This window comes from Gobius niger (genome assembly GCF_951799975.1).
Source record: "Gobius niger genome assembly, chromosome: 9".
In the NCBI taxonomy this organism is placed as follows: domain Eukaryota; kingdom Metazoa; phylum Chordata; class Actinopteri; order Gobiiformes; family Gobiidae; genus Gobius; species Gobius niger.
The window spans coordinates 28932099-28952425 of NC_136860.1; the positions used below are offsets into that span (position 1 = coordinate 28932099).

The 20327-nt window shown below is 39.1% G+C and overlaps 1 protein-coding gene across 12 annotated transcripts in view; it reads right to left on the reverse strand.

Annotated features, from left to right (window-relative positions):
• lrp1bb (low density lipoprotein receptor-related protein 1Bb) overlaps positions 1-20327 on the reverse strand; it is a 451054-nt gene that overhangs the window by 31376 nt on the left and 399351 nt on the right. For all 12 annotated transcript variants that reach the window (XM_079563322.1, XM_079563321.1, XM_079563329.1 and 9 more), the window contains 13 exons: positions 19722-19854; positions 19156-19278; positions 18874-18996; positions 16553-16693; positions 16138-16272; positions 14755-14874; positions 14382-14623; positions 13258-13481; positions 11956-12062; positions 10098-10214; positions 8438-8611; positions 6275-6400; positions 5264-5428 (listed from right to left, as the gene is read on the reverse strand). In XM_079563322.1, coding sequence (XP_079419448.1) covers positions 5264-5428; positions 6275-6400; positions 8438-8611; positions 10098-10214; positions 11956-12062; positions 13258-13481; positions 14382-14623; positions 14755-14874; positions 16138-16272; positions 16553-16693; positions 18874-18996; positions 19156-19278; positions 19722-19854 — 1930 coding nt within the window. The remainder of the gene's footprint in view (positions 1-5263; positions 5429-6274; positions 6401-8437; positions 8612-10097; positions 10215-11955; positions 12063-13257; positions 13482-14381; positions 14624-14754; positions 14875-16137; positions 16273-16552; positions 16694-18873; positions 18997-19155; positions 19279-19721; positions 19855-20327) is intronic.

The following is a 20327-nucleotide window of genomic DNA, read 5'->3' on the forward strand; positions in this document are numbered from 1 at the left end:
CATTACGAATATGGGAATAAACCAAGTCGACTACTAGCATATCAACTTAAAAGGGAACAAGCTGAACGCACTATAAAAGGTATACGTACTGCAAATGGAGAATTGACATACGACAATGATTTAATAAAAGACAATTTCCTAAATTTCTATACTAAACTATATACAACCCAAAATCCACAAGACTCAGAAATTAAAAACTTTTTGAAAGAAATAACACTCCCCACCATATCTGAGCCCGACAAAGAGCGATTGAATGCTCCATTTACAGCAGATGAAGTCCTCGAAACTATTGTATCATTGCCTTCAGGAAAGTCACCAGGACTTGATGGATATACATCAGAATTTTACAGAACATTTTGGCCCCAACTTATGCCACTCTTTATGCCCATGCTTAAAGACTTTTGTGAAAACAGTATACTACCTATGTCTATGAAAACCGCGTTGATATCTCTTATTCATAAAGAAGGAAAAGATCCAACTGAATGTACATCATACCGCCCAATCTCTTTATTACCCGTAGATTTCAAAATTATATCAAAACTAATTGCAAGGAGACTACAAAGTTTATTACCACACCTTATAAATCCTGATCAATCAGGTTTCCTAAAAAATCGATTTGCCTCTGATAATATTAGAAGATTACTTAATGTGATTGACCACTCGACCCTATCGAAACAGCAAGCACTAATTCTATCTCTTGATGCTGAGAAAGCGTTCGATAGGGTCGAGTGGCCATACTTGATGAAAGTCCTAGAGAAATTCAACTTCGGAAGCAACTGTATTAGATGGATTAAATCACTATATGACAACCCTCAGGCAATAATAGCTGTTAATGGAAACTTTACAAATCAATTTGCCCTGACTAGAGGATGCCGTCAAGGATGTCCTCTGTCACCGCTTTTATTCAATTTAATCATAGAACCATTTGCGGAAACAATTAGAATGGATAAGAGAATATCTAGTATTCAAATAGGAGAAGTTGATAATAAGATCTCACTATACGCAGACGACATTGTGATTTACCTATCTGAGCCAGAAAAATCCATCCTCCCTCTTCTAGAAAGCATAAAATGTTTTGGATGTATATCAGGTTACAAAGTCAATTTACAAAAAACAAATGCTCTGTTACTTAATACTAATATTACTAAGAAGCTTGAAGAAATATCTCCCTTCACATGGACTGAAACAGGTTTTAAATATCTTGGAATTAATATAACTCCTAAACTTAACGACTTATTCTTGTTAAACTATAGGCCATTACTGGATCAAATTAAAAACGAGCTGGAACACTGGAACCTCCTACCTATTTCATTCCTAGGGAGAATAAACATAATAAAAATGAATATTTTACCTCGCTTTATATATCTCTATCAATCTTTACCAACTTACATTGATAAGCATTTTTTTCAAACTTTGAACAAATACCTATCACGATTTATTTGGAAAAAATCAACTCCAAGAATCGCATTGAAAACGCTAACTAAACTCAAGGAAAAAGGTGGTTTGGAGCTTCCGGATTTCCAGCTATACTACTGGTCATGCCAACTGAAGGCCATGTTAGGATGGCGCAAGAAACAAGATGCTCCCCACTGGGCATACATTGAGAGATACCTATGCAATCCAATAGATTTAGAGTCATTGCCATTTATTAATAATACGAAAATGGTTAATTCAATGTTTAGCAACTATGTAGTTTACAACATTCTATGTGCTTGGCAAGATGCTAAAAAATTTTGTGGACTCTCAGCATTGATATCAAAATATGCTCCTCTGTCCTTCAATCCTGACCTTCCACGCGCAATTGGAAAATGTTTATTTCAAAATTGGAAAATTTTAGGAATACTTCAACTGAAGCAATTATTTAAAAATGACACTCTTAAGGATTTTTCCTCATTAAAAACAGAATTCAGTATTCCAAAACAAGACTTCTTTAAATATTTACAAATACGCCATTGTATTACTACACTGATTAAACATAACCGATTGGCTAACGAAGTGTCAGAATTGGAGGAAATTATCCTAAATCCTATCCCCTTAAAAGGGGCCATATCCAAAATCTATAAATGTTTCATAGAATATCAGGGTTCATCTTTTGCTACGCTGAGAAATGTATGGCAGAAGGATTTGAATGTAGATTTTAACGAACAGCAATGGAACAATATCTGTAAAAATATATTTTTAAAAATGTCATGCAACAAAATAACAGAGCAGACCTATAAATTCATGCACAGAGTATACTTAACTCCTCTACGACTGAGTAGAATGTTCCCAAATCTATCTTCAAAATGTAATCGATGTAAAACACAAACAGGGTCCTTTCTTCATATGTTCTGGGAATGCAAACACCTAACTGAGTTTTGGAACTCTGTGCATGACTTTATGGTTAAAACGATAAAAAGACCCCTAGATAAATCAACAATAAGATGCCTGTTTGGTATAGAACCGGATAGACAAATTAGCTCAGTAACACAGAATCAACTGGGAATTATTGCATATCTAGCAAGGAAATGTATTTTACTTTGTTGGAATCATGATAGACCGCCAACATTTTTTATGTTCGAACAAATTTTGCAAGATACTCGACATTTGGAGTTCCAAACGTACTCTGTAAAAAACAGGCTGGATCTTTTTGAGGATCTCTGGGGACCTTTTACTTAACTCCGACTCTGTGACCATGTGACCACTATATGCGACCATAGGTGACCTGTTGAAGACTACAACAATGTACTAAGCACCAAAAATCTTTTTTATCATTATTATTTTTTATTTATGTTTATTACAATTTTTTTTTTTTTTCTTTACTACTATTTTTTTTTAAATTTTTATTTAATTTTTATTTTTATTTTTATTACTCTCCGAACCGAGCACACTTTCTCCTCATTTTTTTCCATCAATTTTTTTGCCCCTTTTTTTTTTTATTTTTTTTTTTTTATTTTATTTTTTGTGTCGTCACATTTATCAACGATTTCTGTTAAGTTCTTGGCCAATCCCTTGTTGTGTTTTTGACATATGTTTACCAGTCTTCTATGGCCTTTTTGTCATTCTTTAGCCACCCTATTGTTGTGTTTTTGCCACTTTTTTTTAGCTTACTATATTTATACATTTTTCTGTCTGTTTATTCATATTTTTGCCACTTTTGTTTGGTAGCTTGTTACTCTTATGCTGCTAGTTTTTTATTTATTTATTTTTTTTCTTCTTGTGTGGCATTTTTATCACTTACTCATTGTATTTTTTATTTAGTGATTTTTTATTTTTTTACCACATTTCTGTCTCTTTATTATTACTGTTATTGTTATTATTACTATTACTATTATTTTTACTATTATTTACTAAATTAATTTTTGGGTCTATTTTATCTTTTTATTTTTTCCTGCTGTTTTGATGTTTGTTTTTTGGATAACTTATATCATACATATTACAGTCTGCTAGTCCGATGCCTAAATGTAATTACTTTTATTTTTACTTGCTGTCGGAGGATATTATTACTATTATTATTTTTATTATTATTATTATTATATGTGTGTGTGTATATATGTGTATATATGTGTATATGTATGTGTGTATGTATGTGTATATGTATGTATATGTGTGTGTATGTATGTATGTATATATATATATATATATATATTATTATTATTTTTATTTTTTTTGTGGTTTTGTTGTTTTTTTCTACTATTATTATTATTATTATTGTTTTATTTTATTTATTTATTTATTTGTATTTTTTTAATGATGTAACATAACCCACTTCCCCCGTGCCCCCCCCCCCCCCCCCCCCCCCCCCCCCCTCTGGGGGATCATACTATAAAAGCATTAAAAAAAAAAAAAAAAAAGAAAAAAAAAAAAAAAAAATACACTAGAGCTCCATGAGATCAGGCAAAACCTTCACACCAAGTGAGGTCCATTTTTTTTTTTTTTAATACTATTGAATGTCACAGAGAACATGGGACCGCTGTAAATCTGATTGACGCATATGCACTCTAAATTGATATTCATAACATATGCAGCCACAGCCACGATCGTCCTCCCTTGCAGCCAATGGGGAAGGCGATGCTGCGGGTAATTGTAGTGATGGAGGCATGATGTGCAGGCTCTTAAATCAGGGGGTTTTCGATTTTAATAGAGCGGTACATCCCCATTCAATTTCACCACTGACATCTCCACATTTTCATACATTGTCTATGGAGGGCTCGGTGTGATTGTCTGGGAAACGGCGTGAAGCATGAAGGAGCACCTTGACTCTTGGGAAGGTTGAATCGCATATTTGAGGGCTGTTTGATAAGAGCAGCCATGACAAAACTGCTCGAGTGGCAGATGGCGGCAGGCAGGCAGGCGTTTGTGCTAATGTCAAGATGAGGTGCAGACGCAGGGACAAAGAGGCCATAGAGAACAGACAATGAGGCAACCTATACAAGTGCGCATACAAATCTGTTTGATGCAAAGACGTCGTTGTTTATTTTCATTTCTAATATTTCATGTTTTATTCAGGCTTTTTACACTATGGAAAAGTCTTAAGCCTTAAGGTTTTTTCAATTTAAGTAAAAAAGTCTCACATTTTGTTTCTGTGATTGTGTTTTTTCCCCCCATAAATTCTTTTTTTGTTTTATTTTTTGGTCAAGGTTCGCTGAGCAACATTCAGAGAAATCTAATTACGTGTCTAGGGGAACTTAACCGTTGTTGTTTGCACTATGCTTTCAGCGCTGGTAGCAGAAACAGTTAGCACATTTTTAATAATGTTTTGGGGCGTTCTGACTTGTTATTAAAGAGCAGAGAGTTTCCCGACTGGAATAGTATGGGAGAGGAAAACACTGTCGGATTTGTCAGGAAGAATCTTGTGGCTTTTAATCAACCACATGAGCCAAAAGACAACAATATACAGTATGTAGCAAGTATTCCACAAACTGACTTTTTCCTAAGTGTTAGCACTGCAATTCACGTTAAACATATTAAACCTTTTCACATTGCACCTCTGTCAGTCTATACCAAGGTTAGCTTACCACCATGGAGTACAGAGTGAATGAAAATAAGATTCCTGTCCCTTGTTGTAGCCAATGGGATTCTATGATTAACATTAACACTCACTCAAAATGGCGGATTCCTCGCATTATAGTATAATGTTGTCTAATCTCCATCTTAAGATCATATCAGGTGGCCAAACAATGCAGGCTCTTTTGTGACTTTTAAAAATGACAATGTTTCCTCTGCGTCACTGAATCGTGACATCCCAGACATGCAAAGACTGTTGCACTGAATATGGACTTACCGAGTTGCGAGCCCATACACGTGCCCCCGTTCAGACAGTAGTCGGTGCAGTGGTTGACCTCACAGCGCTCCCCTGAAAAGTCGGGCCAGCAGTAGCACCTCCAGTCTCCCTTCTCATTGGCCAAACACCGACCTCCGTTCTCGCAGGGGGGGCGGCACAGTTCACCTTCACACAGGAAAAAGACCAAACCATTTACTGCGATGGACCGAGTATGGGCTACTTATGGCGTCTTTCCACGTAGCGCATTTCAACCCTCAGCGGCTCTGGATGCAGTGCTCTTCTTCACCCTAAAGGTTCCACACTTTGAGCACAAACTCCTCAGAAAGGGTCCAGTGATGGATCATGGGCTTTAAAAATGTTGGGAACGGTTTTGAACTACGGATTGAAGCACTTCTGCTTCCTTCCTTCCTTCCTTCCTTCCTTCCTTCCTTCCTTCCTTCCTTCCTTCCTTCCTTCCTTCCTTCCTTCCTTCCTTCCTTCCTTCCTTCCTTCCTTTTTTTTAATCAGGCTGATCAGGTTCTGTATTAAAGCAGTACTAAGTAACTTGTTTACCTTAATGAATCCTTTTCGTAGTCCTACTGTGGGCAATACAAGAGTTAATGGGATGATTGGGGGGTCTTTCATCTCCCCCTGATTGCTCCGGCAAGAAAACCACAATTGCAACTTCGCTGCCACAGGGTAGGAGCCACCAATACACACCAATGGAATCACGAAGAAGAAGCTAACAGGCTAACAGGCAAAGCTAACTGCCGGCTAGCACCACTTAAACAGTATTTACAGCCAAGTTTGAGTGAAAAAAAAAAATCTCCATTGTGTAATTGCATGTACAATATTCCTCTCTCCTTTTGTCTAATTCTGCCTGCGTAGTATTTACTCTCACGGACGATTAATGAGTAAAAAAACGCAACATGCTACGACACCTGCAGTGGCACTTATGGCACTAGGGGCATGAGTTACTTAGTACTGCTTTACAGACTTGTGACTACATGTGATTTTATTTTATCTTTTTACCTGAGATGTTGATGTCCGCACAGGTGTTATTGACCAGCACCTTCCCTTCGGGGCAGGTGCACCGGGCTCCGGTCGGGTTGAGCAGACACATGAAATCACATGACATCCTCACGCACGGATTCGACGCTGTAAAAACAAAGTAAGAGCCGAGGAAATAATCCGTCAGTTTGGTCCGTGATAAATAAACAACACATCTGTGTTTGAAAAAAAAGTGTTTGTTCTTCATCAAATTATTTATTTATAACAATAAGTGGTTTAATTAAAGCCTTTGAAGAGTGTTATTTTCTCATTGCCCGGAGCATAGAAGACAAAAGGAAAAAAAAAACACTCAGAAAGGCAGCATCTCTAAATTGAATAAACAATGTTGGTGAACTGTGTCGAGATATTGCCTTTGTCTGATTGAAGTAGGTGTGAAGGGCTCTCATCACAAACTGTACAATGATTGGCCCGAAATAATAACGATAACTGTTTCGACTCTACAAGATGTTGCAATCAGGAAATCAACTGTGGCAAATTTCATGTAGGACTCAAAAATGAAACACAGAATCACGTACCATGTTTTATGATTGTTTTTTTGTTGTTGTTGCTTTTTTGGCATTGAATGATAGTTTAAATGTTTGTAATTATATGATTGGATAAAGTCAGAATTATATAAATAATAATTCACATGAAGTGTGTTTTGAATATAACTTCCTTAAAAAAGAAAGAAGTTACATTATAAACTTGATGAACTGAAGGAGAAAATGGTGCATTCAAGGACACACAGAAAAAATCTTGACAAAAAAACATAATATTTTAACTGCAAGCAAGCAGCCCACGTTTTAGAAAATCAAACCCTAAACATTAATAGTTCAGCGGTTGGCGCTTGTGCTTCACTGCTAGAAGGTCCTGAGTTCGATCCCCACCTGGACGGGGCCTTTCTGTGTGCAGTTTGCATGTTCTCCGGTACTCCAGGTTTCCCCTACCACTAAAACATGTACAATAGGCCAGGTTGAATGAGAGTGCGAGTGTGGGACAACAGATGAAATTAGCCCATGGCGTGTTTACATTTATTTGCACTTCCCCTCCATTTTTGTAGAGCAAGTTGTGTCTCATTGTGTTTCATGTTCATTGTGAAAAATGTTAAGATTAAGTTCTTTTCAAACAGAGCTTAACTATCATTTTTAAGCTAGTTATGTTAGTTAAGTTAGTTTCTGTGGCATCGAAAGGACTTCAATAATATTGTTTATCGCGATAGTTCTCTGCCTCAATATATCGAACTTGGGATTTTGTTATCATTACTTTGAATTCACAGGTAAATATTAAACATAATTTTTTATATTTAACAGTTGCAGTAAAACTGTTCATGGCCCAGCCCAATTCCTTGCATAAAAAGTATGAAAGCCTGGAGAACATATAAATGATTAGGAGGCTTGTGCTGAAGACATCAAACCCCCGTGTCATGCCGTTTTTGCAAGCCGCGCACATCCCTCTGCCCACAACCCTCACACACAACGCGGCCAACCCTAATGAGTCTCGGAGGAGTAGAAACAGCTGCCCTTTAAGTGAAAAACTGACCAAGACCGCGCCAGAGTGAAGCTCCACGCGGCCATTAAAAGCAGCCATGTAACAAATAACTAAAGTTGGTTTACTGCATGTAGGAGGAAGGGGGAGCAACGGGAAGGGCGGGAGGGGGAATCGATCGCCCGTGCCCAGGGAGGGAGAGAGCTGTGGTTGTTGTTTACTCCACACATGTAATGCTTGTGAGTTGAGCTTCAAACAGACTCAGTGTAAATGGCAATGGAACATCAGACGCTTGCAAGACATACAGTAATCTATACAGAGCACCATTATATGCGTGTATGTGCTTAAAGGAGCGTAAGGGTATAGAAAACAGCAGTTTAGCTTCACACTTCGGGGATAAAAGATCATGAACTGCTGCTCCCTAAGGCTGAAAATGTTTGATGCTTTTGCACACAACACATACATCTAAAAGGGTTTTCCATATATAGATCCATATATATATAAATATAATATATGTGATTTACTATTTACTTTTTACTATTCTTTTGTATTGAAATTTCACAACACACCAGACCATGGGTGCAAACAGTGTTTTTGTTTTGACTCGTTGGTAGCAGCACTGCTGAGTTTGATTGTGAAAACAGTGTCAGTGGGACCTACCGTCTTGTTGCTTGAATCGGTGGGAGATCAAAACATTGGTGGGTTTCTCAACTCCCAGACTGAGAAACTCCACTGACTGTTTGCCATATTTGTGGATTTTGAAAACTTCATGCTTCAGTCCGGTACCGTAGATGTAGTCCTCAAATATGTCGATTCTGTACGGCTGGGTGATTCCTGTAGAAACGCATAACAATCTATTATGTATACAAGTGCAAATGTCTGAAATATAATCTGAAACAGTCCCTCTTTAATCTAATCTAAATGAATGAAGCAGCAATCAATGACAGTCAATCTGCATCAGAATGACAACCATATATTAAATATAATACATTGTCTAATAACATGAATAATTAAGTTACATTTGTTTTGTAAATGTGTATGTGCAGATAGGACTTAAGTCACTGGCAACACTTATTTGAGCACACCCCGACTCCCACCATCTTAATGACTGCGGACATTTTTTATGTATCACAATATTTCCATTTTCTGTATCACTGTCTACCACAGTCATACTACTAAGTGATAACATATTATCGCGTTCATGTGACATCACAACATTTTAACAGTCCATAGTTTGTTAGTTAGTTTGTTTGTTTGTATACTTTATTGTCCCCGTAGGTAAATTTGTCCTCTGCATTTAACCCATCCTTCGATGCCGCTGGGGCAACGAGTAAGGAGCAGTGGTCGACGGCAGTGCCGCGCCCGGAGACCCATCTCCATGATGTGGAGCCAGGCTGATGGTCAGAATCACCTGGCTGGAGGATTCACCTATTGCACATGTTTTTAGTGGTAGGGGAAACCAGAGTTTAAAATTGAAGTGCTGGGCAACTACAATTTCATGGTGGTAACCGTGTTATGGTTGACGTCTTTGTAATTTCTGGGCCTATCCACATGAAGCAATAACCGGCACAAGGTTAAATATTTCATAAATGCATTAGTGTGATATTAGTCGCTTAAAAGACTTTTAGCCAAAAGCTGAGTATGGCAAGATTGGGAACCCCCCCAAACTCTTTCTCCCATAGATTATTGGCACCTGCCTGATTATGACATCATTACATTCTCTAACGTGAGCACAGCCTATTACTGTTAAATATAATACAAATACTGTGAAGGTGGAAGTGGAAGTGATTCAAACCATCAATGTTTCTTTACTTTGCTTGTGTGCGTTCTTGTGAGTTTTTTTGTTTTGTTTTTTTACATCACTTTGTATCACCCTTGTACCACTACACTGGAAATAATTACTATTTTAATTGATATAACAAACTTCAAAGGACATTTGTTTTGAATTTGAGTAGGTTTGGACAAGCCTTGAAAATGGAACAAGCCAATGTTTTCTTAATTCATATTGTTAATTTGTGTACACAGTATTTTAAGTGGAAAAAAGCTTGCTGCATTGCCAAACTTAGATAGCTCAAAATCCACAAAACTTCATTCAGGCAATTCTAAGTAATTTATCAGACGTACCATGTTTTTTTATTTGTTTGTTTTTTTCCCAATATTGTCACATTTCATACGGTTTTCTTTAATAATAAAAAAAAATATGGAGAGAAAATAACCCACAGCACACTCTATCATTCAATAGTGGGAAAAGTAATATCCAAAATGCATGACCGGGATACACACACACAAAAAAAATCAATTTCTTTCCAGTTGGCCTTACCGTGTCTATCACTGATTGTAACCAGAGGATCCGAACCGTCAAACCTCATGCTCCCAATATGAGACAGCTCTGGATCGGCCCAGTACAGGCGCTGATTGAAGAAATCAATGGCCAGTCCTGCAGCAGAATGGAAATCTACTTGAAAATTACACCCCAGATTGGCACAAAACCCCGACGGCGAACACAGTTACATTTCATTTGAACAGGATATAGTGCTTTCTTCAATCTCCTCTCGGCTATTTACATTCAAATATATTCACCAGAGTCAAGGTTGTTCTCGTTTGAAAGTAACACGGATCGCCTCGCTTGTGCTTGGATGTTTTTTGTTTAACCCTGCGCGAGTACAATTTGAAACCCGGATAGTTTCGTTCTCCCTAAAGCCTCGGTTATTGAGCACCTGGCTGCAGCGTTTAAGTAAGTTTGTGTTTTTCCTAGCATGATGAATAATTCGTACAGCGGGCGACTGAGGCAGAGCATTTGTACCTTGAACTAAAAGAGGCCAAAGCATCTGCTCAAAAGTGGATCAGCGGTAAATGTCTCCCCACAGGCACCGGGACATCATAAGGCGGCTGCAGTTAGGGACGGTCCTCCTGCCTTGCTACTCATTTAAGGTCAGTGAGTATAAAATCTATCTACTGTATCCAGGGATAATTGTATGGGGGAAACGAAAAAAAATGAATTGTATGTCCTCCCTTTACTACCTATGGGTGTTTCCAAGCATAGTACGTATTTCCCGAAGACATAACATTATACGGTTCATTGTCCACAATAGGACCACTGCCTTAAGCTATATCGCTGTTGACTACAAGTATCAGATTTATAAGTATCAGATCTGGAGAGAGTCCTATAGATAGAGACGGCATCTCTGGAATTGCCCATATATGGTCGTGTTTGAAGCTGTTGAGGGGGAAAACAAAGACGAGAAAAAAAAATCTTTATATAATTTCTCCAAAACTACTATAACAAATGCTGAATTATGAATATAGTTTTCTACCCACTAAAGATGCAAAGACATGGAGAGGAGCCCATAAATACATAAATAACAGAGAATGCAATATAATGCTTCATGTTAGCATCAACGCTAGCTATGACTGCTGTTTTTTCGCTTCTACTGAACAATCTGCCGGGAATAAACATCCATATGGACCCAATTTAGACTTGACTTTATATGTGTGTGAAAAATAAGTTGATATTCCGCCAGAAAACGCCTAATAACAAAAAAAAATGGTGTTTCCCAAAACATACTTCCTTACCACTCAGCGAGGCCACGCCCCTTGTATGACGCAATGCCGTCTATATCTTTAGAAAAGAGGTGGACAAACTAGGCTCAGGGTGACAGCCGGGGGCCTCTAGTCCTTCAATGAGGCCCGCAAAACAAGACCAAGTCAGACCAGAACAATGAACAATGCCGCTCAAAAAGGGTGAACAACGCCAACATTTTCACTGACATAAAGGAAGATAACGCATAACTGTTGGCATTTTCTTCTCTAATGTATAGTTTAGGTGATTAAAGTCTATTTGAGAATAATGTACTTGTTTTACAATTGTTTGTCCTGATTTTGACTTGTATATTTTGTTAAAGGTTTCTTTAAGTCCAGCTTCAGTCCTGGTGTAGATCCACATAAGATCTAGTTACGTTTTCTAAGTCATTACTATGTTCTTTTAAGAACCATTTAGAAAGTGGCGCCTTGAATCCTGATTTAATCCCGTTCTGTCAATGTTTAACACTTTTCCTCCTCATATCAGCTAATGCAATGGTTCTTTGATGATTCCTTTAGTGCAAGAGGTTTCCGCATCCCTGGCTTAGCTGTAAATATTTCATGTTGTGTGTATAGAGCGTTCAGCAGAAATCACACACCGGTTGGTCTCCGGAGGTTCTTCTCCAGCAGCACTCTGCGCAGGGATCCGTCCATGGCCGACTCCTCGATGTGAGAGTGATCACCTATTACACTCCAGTACATCATCCTGAAACAGAGGCAACCAAAGCTCTTACCTCCCCTAAGACGGATAATTATAGTCGGCTGTGGCCTCGGAAAAAGTAGGGCTCAAAGTAATCCATACAGGCTAATGCACCAGTACATTTTACAACCACATTTAAAAAAAAAACTTGACACACACTGGCTTTACCGTGCTGACTATAATTCATATATATAGCCATGTATTCCCACAGATGAGATATTCAATTGCCCACTATAGGAAGAATGATGAAGGTCTAATAGTTACTTTCACACATTTGTGACCACCTCCTGCAGAAATCTCAATCTGTGAAATGGCCATATTCACTGTGAAAATCATTTCTGACAAAGGTTACTAATTTAGGGCCATTAGAGGCCATTAGGTGGACAGCACACTGTGTTAGTCAAAGCTAGCAGTGGCATAAGAAAGTTTCTGCAGGGCATATGTAGGTCAGTGACAGTTACCAATATGCACACACAACTTTCATCTTTGGCAGATAAAGAAGCTATACTTGATTTAGTGCAGTCATTTTAAATATTGCTTTCTCAGAAAATACTTCCTAAGTTATGAACAGAAGCATAGTGAACATACATAAACACACAATCAAAAATTACTCAACTATGTTTTTTATATTTAAAACTGTGATCTGACACAGCATCCTACTGCTAGAGTCCCATGTTTTGTGCAATGGTTGGTGTAAATTCACATCAGACATCCTTTTAAGTGCTTGCCATCAATCTAAATGATGTGCCTAACAACATAGCATTGTGTGATTGACTGATAATTATTTCTTCACGCTGAAAAGTGCTTAGTTAATCTGACACACATACTAGTAAACTTGTAACTTAACAAAAAAGGCTAAAATGAAACCGACTGAAAAGAGAATTCATCTGATCAAGCCCGTTAGATCAGTAGCAAATGCAGAGTGAATAGGTGCATAAATGCTTTGTCCCCTTTAGGTGCACTGCATACTTCACTTTATATAGAACTGCAAAGGTACAGGCGAGATGGAAATGTGGCTAAAAATGTTCTCATAATGAGCAAAAAGCCCTTTACTGTCACCGCTGCAGTGCTCAGGGTTTTACTAGCACTTAGCCTCACTGTGTATTTTATTGTATGAACGGCTTGGACAGGAGCTGTGCACATTATAACCCCGTATAGAACAAGATGCACATGTCATGAGCAAAGGCAGGCCATAACTTACCCTCTGGCGGGGTTAACCGCGATAGCATAGGGCTCTCCTGCGATGTCAGTGATCAAGCGTGTGCAGTTGGGGCCCTTTAGCTGGCCCACATTTATGGAGTAGCGCAACTTTGTCCAGTGGGCTGTGTAATAGCTGAACCAGTGCATCCGCGAGTGATCCGTCCAATAAATATTCCCCGTGACCCAGTCTGCCGAGATGTCTCTGGGTCGGCGGAAGTCTGAACACTGCAAACATCAAGAGAGAGAGAGAGAGAGAGAGAGGGGTGGGTGTTTGCCGCAAAATACATGGTTGTTATATTCTGATTTTTCATCTCTTCAGACCGTTTCCTTTTCACGGGTCGTCACAGCACAAACCATGTCCGTACCATGTCTTCCCTTATAGTCATCTTTTCTTAACCCCCTTCATATCCTTCTTCCAATGTACTTCATCCACTATACATATCTCAATTTAGCCTTTAGGACCTTATTCCCAAAACATCTGATATGAACTATCCCTCTGATGTACTCCCAAAAGTACATCTCTACCTCAGTTCAACTTACACAACATCATTGGTCACACCACTCTAAATATACAATTAACTGCATTTATTCAGTTTTTTTGATGATTGAAGATGCATTATGCAACATTTTATGCAAAAATTGACATTTGTGCGTATTTGACCTTGTAGTGACCCAGCGGTTATATGAGTGGTCAGCATTGCGTCTTTACTTTCAATCACGGTGGTCTCTACAACGCTCCAGGATCAATAGTTTGGTAGATCATCTGGTGAGAGTCAGTAGTGAAAACCTTCCAAACAATTGATCCTGGAGGGGCCACCGTGATCAAAAGTAAAACCATCATGCTAACCACTCACACAGCCACAAGGTCAAATATGCACAAATATCAACTTTTTTTCACATGTAAAGTTGTGTAATGCACCTTCAACTGAGAATTCTATGTGGTTTTGACGGCACAAGAAAACAATCTCTAATGCTGTGAACACAGTCAGTCTGACATTGGAAACTGTTCTAGAGCGAGACTGCCATATTGACCTTGTCGAGGCACCATTTCACAAGACACAAGGCTCAGGGTAATAACTAAAACTCATTCAAAACACATCATTCTTTCGGACTTATAATACTTACAATATTTCTGACGTTGCTCTTTGCTTGGCTCCTGTCCTGGGATTCTTTATAGAAAATCCCTCCGGGGTTGAACTGCGTGGCCCAGATAAACTTTTGTTGGTGAAATAAAACGTCCATGCCGATAATGCGAGCGTTTTCCTCAATGCGGGTTAGCAGCTTGTGCCCTTGGCTTTGGTTAAAGGGGTAGGCAAAGCTTCGAATCTCTGTGTCATTGGAGATGTAAAGGACTCGCTCCTCTGGCCCTACAACAAGTGTGTCCATTGTAGGATATTAGACAAGAGTACAAGTGCACGGGTAATAACTTAAACGATTTGGAGCTAACATGTTCTATATCTTATTCACTGTAAATTATTGTGAATTATTTATCGCATACCTTTTGCGACACAGTTTCCATTGATGTCTTTGTAATTTCTGTCACAAGTGCATTTATAAGATCCTTTTGTGTTAGTGCAGTAATGAGGACAGGCATCAAACTGGAGGCACTCATTCGTTTCTATAAAAGGAAATAGAAAATCATTACAGTATAACAGAAGTCTATCACAAGTTTCATCAACATATTCAGTGATGGTGGCAAAAGGCTATGGAAGATAATATATTCTAATAACATTGCTACATAATGCACTTTACTTATTATCCCATAATGCACATAGTAACTCACACCACTGAAATGAAAAAAGAAAATGAGAAAATGAAATAGATAATGACGGCTATAATGCCTGAATAGCAAATGTCACATTTAGAATTCAAAACTGTACAATGCAGTGAAAAGACAAGGTTGAAAATAAAGTGGCAAGTTTCAATTCAAAATCAGACATTTAGAAAGCCCTAAATGTCTTATTAGGTCAAAACTGCTAATACTGTTGGACAATGCGGCCCTATTTTTACTGATTTATGCAGCTTCTGATGATTCATTTTAGAGGAACAAATAGAGCTTTGTTCTGTATCTATGTGTCATCCATTTCTGTCACATCCCTCAAATGCATCATTCCTTTTGTTCAAACAGTTACTGTCTTCAACACTGCTTGTAAAATACATCAAACTTCTATGAAAGTACAGATTAATCTCAAGCTTGTATATATTTTATGACTTGTCTGTGACTTGTTTTTAATATTTTCCAAGATGTGTTGTCAGTTTCCACAAACTTTCTAAAAACTTTAAAAGACACCAGAAGAATCCAAAGAGCAGCTTCCTTAAGGCAAGGCATTGCTATCATCTAGAATAAAGTTTTTTTTCTGGTGCCTTGAAGGACTCAAAACTCAGTTTACTAAAGAAAGTAAAAGAAACAACTCATCTGCTCTGTGCTCGTATACAATTGTAAGTCATCAACTAATGGCAATGGCAAATGGACTCAACTTATATAATGGTTTTCTACCTTTATCAGGCCCAAAGCGCTTTACAGTAAGGAACCAGTCACCCATTCACTCTCTCATTCATACACCAGTGTACTCAGACACTGGAGGCAAGGAGGGTGAAGTGTCTTGCCCAAGGACACAATGACAGTGGACCACCTTCCGATGCCCAATGTTAAAGTATGCAGACAAAAAAAAAAAACACCTAATACACAGCATCAGCGTTCCTCAGTTGCCAACTTCTAAAGAAGGCATAACCTTTGTTGCAGCTTTAGAGACGGCATATGAAACTTCAATGACTTGACCAACTGAGTGTATGTGAAAACTTTATTCTAAACGGAAATGGTCCGAATTAACAACAACATTGCAATAAAAGTTCCCTAAGATCCCATGTAAAAGTTCATTACCTTCACACTGGCCTGTCTTCTGGATCCTCTTGAAGCCCGGTTTGCACTGGCAGATAGCATTAACATTTGTCTGGTTGCAAATGGCGTCCTCTCCGCATGGATTTGTTTTCTTCCCACAAACATCTCCACTGGAAACTACAAATAAAGACGGCGCTTTGATTAAGGACTGGGAGCTTGCGGTCTTACTGCTTACCTGCTGCGCTCGTGCTTTTGATGTGCCAAGCTAAGAGGGCATTATCCTCTTTTATATAGTACAACAACACACCTCAAACACCGGCGTCCATAAATTAGCATAAGTAACAAAACATCATACATAAAATTAGATTACAAAGAGTAGCGTGCGCCTGTGACAGTAGGCACTTTTTTATCTGGACTTTGATGTTGTTTGTTGAAGTCAATGGGAGGTGGCACATACAGGCCTTGCAGTCCTGCTCGTCTGAACCCCCGTCTCCGCAGTCACTGAAGAGGTCGCACTGAAGTTGGATGGGGATGCAGCGCCGGTTGCCACAAGTAAACTCAGTTTTACCACAAGGACGAGGGCGACCGGCGACAACTTCTGTAAGTAAGAAAAAAGAAGTTGTTTAGAGATTTTCCTTCAAATATGTAGGTTGAAAAGAGTGCATTCATGAGGTAGAGTAGACAAAATCACTTCTCATAAAAACATCCACAGTGCCAGCTAAAGGGCCTATCTCACCGGAGAGAGTTGCAGAGATGTTTTGGGGACTGCCGAGACTGGCAGTCACATCACCGCAACTCGGATTGATTGCATGCATACGAAGGGTCCATCTCACAGGCCTAGAGACTAGTTGTTGGAGGCTAGTTGGAGACTAGAGTTGCCGCTGGTTACGGAGATGTCTCTGAGACGTCCCCTGGCAATAAGGCAAATCTCCAGGTAGTCTTGGTGAAAATGGATAGGATCGACTTCAGTCTCAAGCAGCTGTGGCAACACCGTTTGTTGTCCTCAACCTGTGAGATGTTTCTGTGACGTCGCCGTAGACCGAGGAGATCTCAAATGGAGTGTCTATGAGATCTCCTTGGCATCCGACAGGTCTCAGAGACATTGCAGGGACATCACAGAAGCGTCTCACAGGTTGAGGACAACAAATAGTATTTGCGTCACAATTGCTTGAGAGCTCGTTGACCTCTCAGAGACCATGGGGTGACCTCTCGGAGACCATGCAGTCTTCGCTGAAATCGAACATGTTCATTTTCACAGAGGCTACCTGGAGCCTCGCCTTATGTCCAAGGGACATCTCGGAGACCAGCGACAACTTGAGTCTCCAACTAGTCTCCAGGCCGGTGAGACAGGCCCTTCAGGGTGTAAAATGTTATCTCTACTTGTCCAAAGAAACCACAGAAAAGGTAATGTGAGATGATGCCTCTCTGTGTATCTTCAGCAAAGAGTCCAGATGACAACCAGCAAGTTCAAAGACACTACTGCATTAAATTCACATTTCTAAGTAGACTCAATGTTAAAACATCTGCTGTAGTGTGCAAAACAAAAATCAATCATAGACTCAACCCCAGTATTGGATTTTTATCGATCTTTGTATGAAATAACATAAAGACAATAAAATGGACTTTGACATCCAGCTGAATGAAAGAACAATAGTGACCAAATTAAGTGCAGGGGAGGTCTGGAGAAGACTGGGATTAAGCGGAGATCGAGGGGGAAGATTGAATGAGGAGCGGTACAATGGCAGGGGGGTAATGGAGTGAGGGGCAGATGGATGGATGTTTCAATAAGAAGACGGAGAGAGGAGAGAGAGGAAAAGATGAACGATCTGTCTTGCACTGAGGCATCAACTCGCTGGCACTGCTGAAACATGGCAGGACGCGGGCATAAAATACAGGGCTGACATGTGTTATGACCATAGTACTTACAGTTATAAATCCATTAACAGTGGCTGGAGGTCATTCGGAGGTCATGGAGGTTGTGTTCAGGATATTCTACAATTTCATGCACTATTTCAGATGGTGGGCATGGGGTGTATATACTCTATGGTGATCAAAGGGGTTGGGATTATAAAGTTGTCATGAAGGCCTTCATTTGAGTGAAGTGAACAGTGAAGGAAATCGTGAGTACATTTTTAATTGATGGAATCTGACAGTCAACAGGCATTTTTCTGGCCTCTCGTACACTTCAATCGAATCTATTGGTTCTTGAGGATGTCACATGTTTCTTTTTCACCTTTAAGAAGATAACCTTACATTCATCATCCCCATCCTCTGCATTTCTGGCAATCAGTAGAAGTGGCCATCTTCAGTGTCATGGTAAAAAAAATATCAGGCTATTGTGGGGAGATCAACTGTGAATGAGAATCCTAACATTGAACCTTTTCAAGAGTTATTTAGTGCTCAAGTGACAAATACAGTAGATTTTTCTTCTTCAGAGGTCAGTAGAAGTCAAGATTTCTCTCAAACAAAAAGCCAAAGCTGTTCTTTTCACTGCTTACGTTATGAATGAAATGGAATAAAGCTAAAAGTAACGTTTGTGCGCACATTATTCACTGCTGTGAAAGTCAGGGCTTTTGACAGCGAGCACATTTTTATGTTTCATTGTTGTTTTGATTGATATGAGTTATTGTTAAGGTTTTTTTTTTTATCAACAGTTGGGCCTTTGTTTATGAGAATCAGGGGAGTGCAATTATCAAATAAATGAAGTTGATCGCACGTCTAATAAACATATATAGTAAAGTGAGTTGCTGAATATAAATGCATGTGTCTGGCTCTCACCACACTCCTCCTCATCGGAGCTGTCACCACAGTCGTCCACTTTATTGCAGACTTGATCCGAGCGCAGACAGACCTGATCGTTTCGGCAGCGAAATGGCCGTGTAGGAGGGCAAGGAAGTTTAGCTGCAGATGAGACGACAAGACAAACTAATATTCATGTCTTTCAAAACACATCTCAAAGACAATGATACACTCCCCACAGGGAAAAATAGGCACCGTGCTTTTTAAAATGTGCATCAGCTACCTTCAAAGAAAACGCTTTGAGTGACAATTTCAACCCACCACACATGTCTGCGTCTTCATCTGAATTATCTCCGCAGTCGTCTTTACCGTCGCACACCCAGGTGTGCAGTTTACACAAGGTGTTGTTGCAGATGAACTCATCGGCGCGGCAGAAGAAGGCGCCTGCAATTACACACACAGAGCTCTTACCTGAACCAACAACTGAGTTTGAAGAAAAGTGAGCAAGAGATGTGGATAAAGTAACCTATAATGATGGACAATTTTACCAGCTCGAGGATGCCTTCCTCATTGCAACTTGCTTTTAATGTAGTTGTCCATTTCAGGCCTGATAAGTTGCAATAATCTCCTATCTACATCAATGTGAACGGGGATAGGATCTTTTCTTTTTTGTAGAATAGGTGTGAAGCATATTTTATCTCTTCAATCATTTATTTTCTAAATGTTGCACATACGAGCACACCTAACCATTGACAGTGTTCACTACCTCACTTTATCTTCACTTCACGTGAAAATCTACTTCACGTGGCACTCTGACAACCTTGAATCTTTCGTATTAGAATTTAAACATAGCAAAAATACTGAAAAGCATGTCTGGTGCCACATGCCTTGACTGCAGTTCTCCTCGTCGCTGTGGTCCATGCAGTCGAAGACATCGTCGCAGCGCCATCGCCGCGGGATACAGTGAGCGCGGTTCAGACACAGAAACTCATCTTCTCTGCACTCCTTCACACAGCCAATCTGTCAACACACAACGCCGGCCTCCAATCAACAAAATGCCCCGTCTGCTGAAGCTTTAGGTTGCAATCAGACGCAACGAAAACACTGCAGGAGGCGCTTTTTGAAGAAGATCACGGAGAAAATAAAGTGTCAAAGGTAGGACGAGAGATACACAGCGTCGTTTTTCAGTCTCATGAAACGTTTGCATTTGTCAACAATTACGTAACTCATTGACATTGGAGGGGTATGCAATAAATATCAAAGCTAAATATCAGCTGTTTTTTTATTTTTTATTTTACATATGATTTGAATTTTGCGTAACTATTTGGATGACTACTTTGTAATTCTACCGGAGTAAAATTATTTGTGTAAATTATTATGTCATGTTGAGTAAACATTTTAGCTACTACACACACTGGGTGTTCAATACAAGCTAAAACATAGACTACATTATTTAGAGCTAATCCATCAAGAACATATACATTTAAAACCTA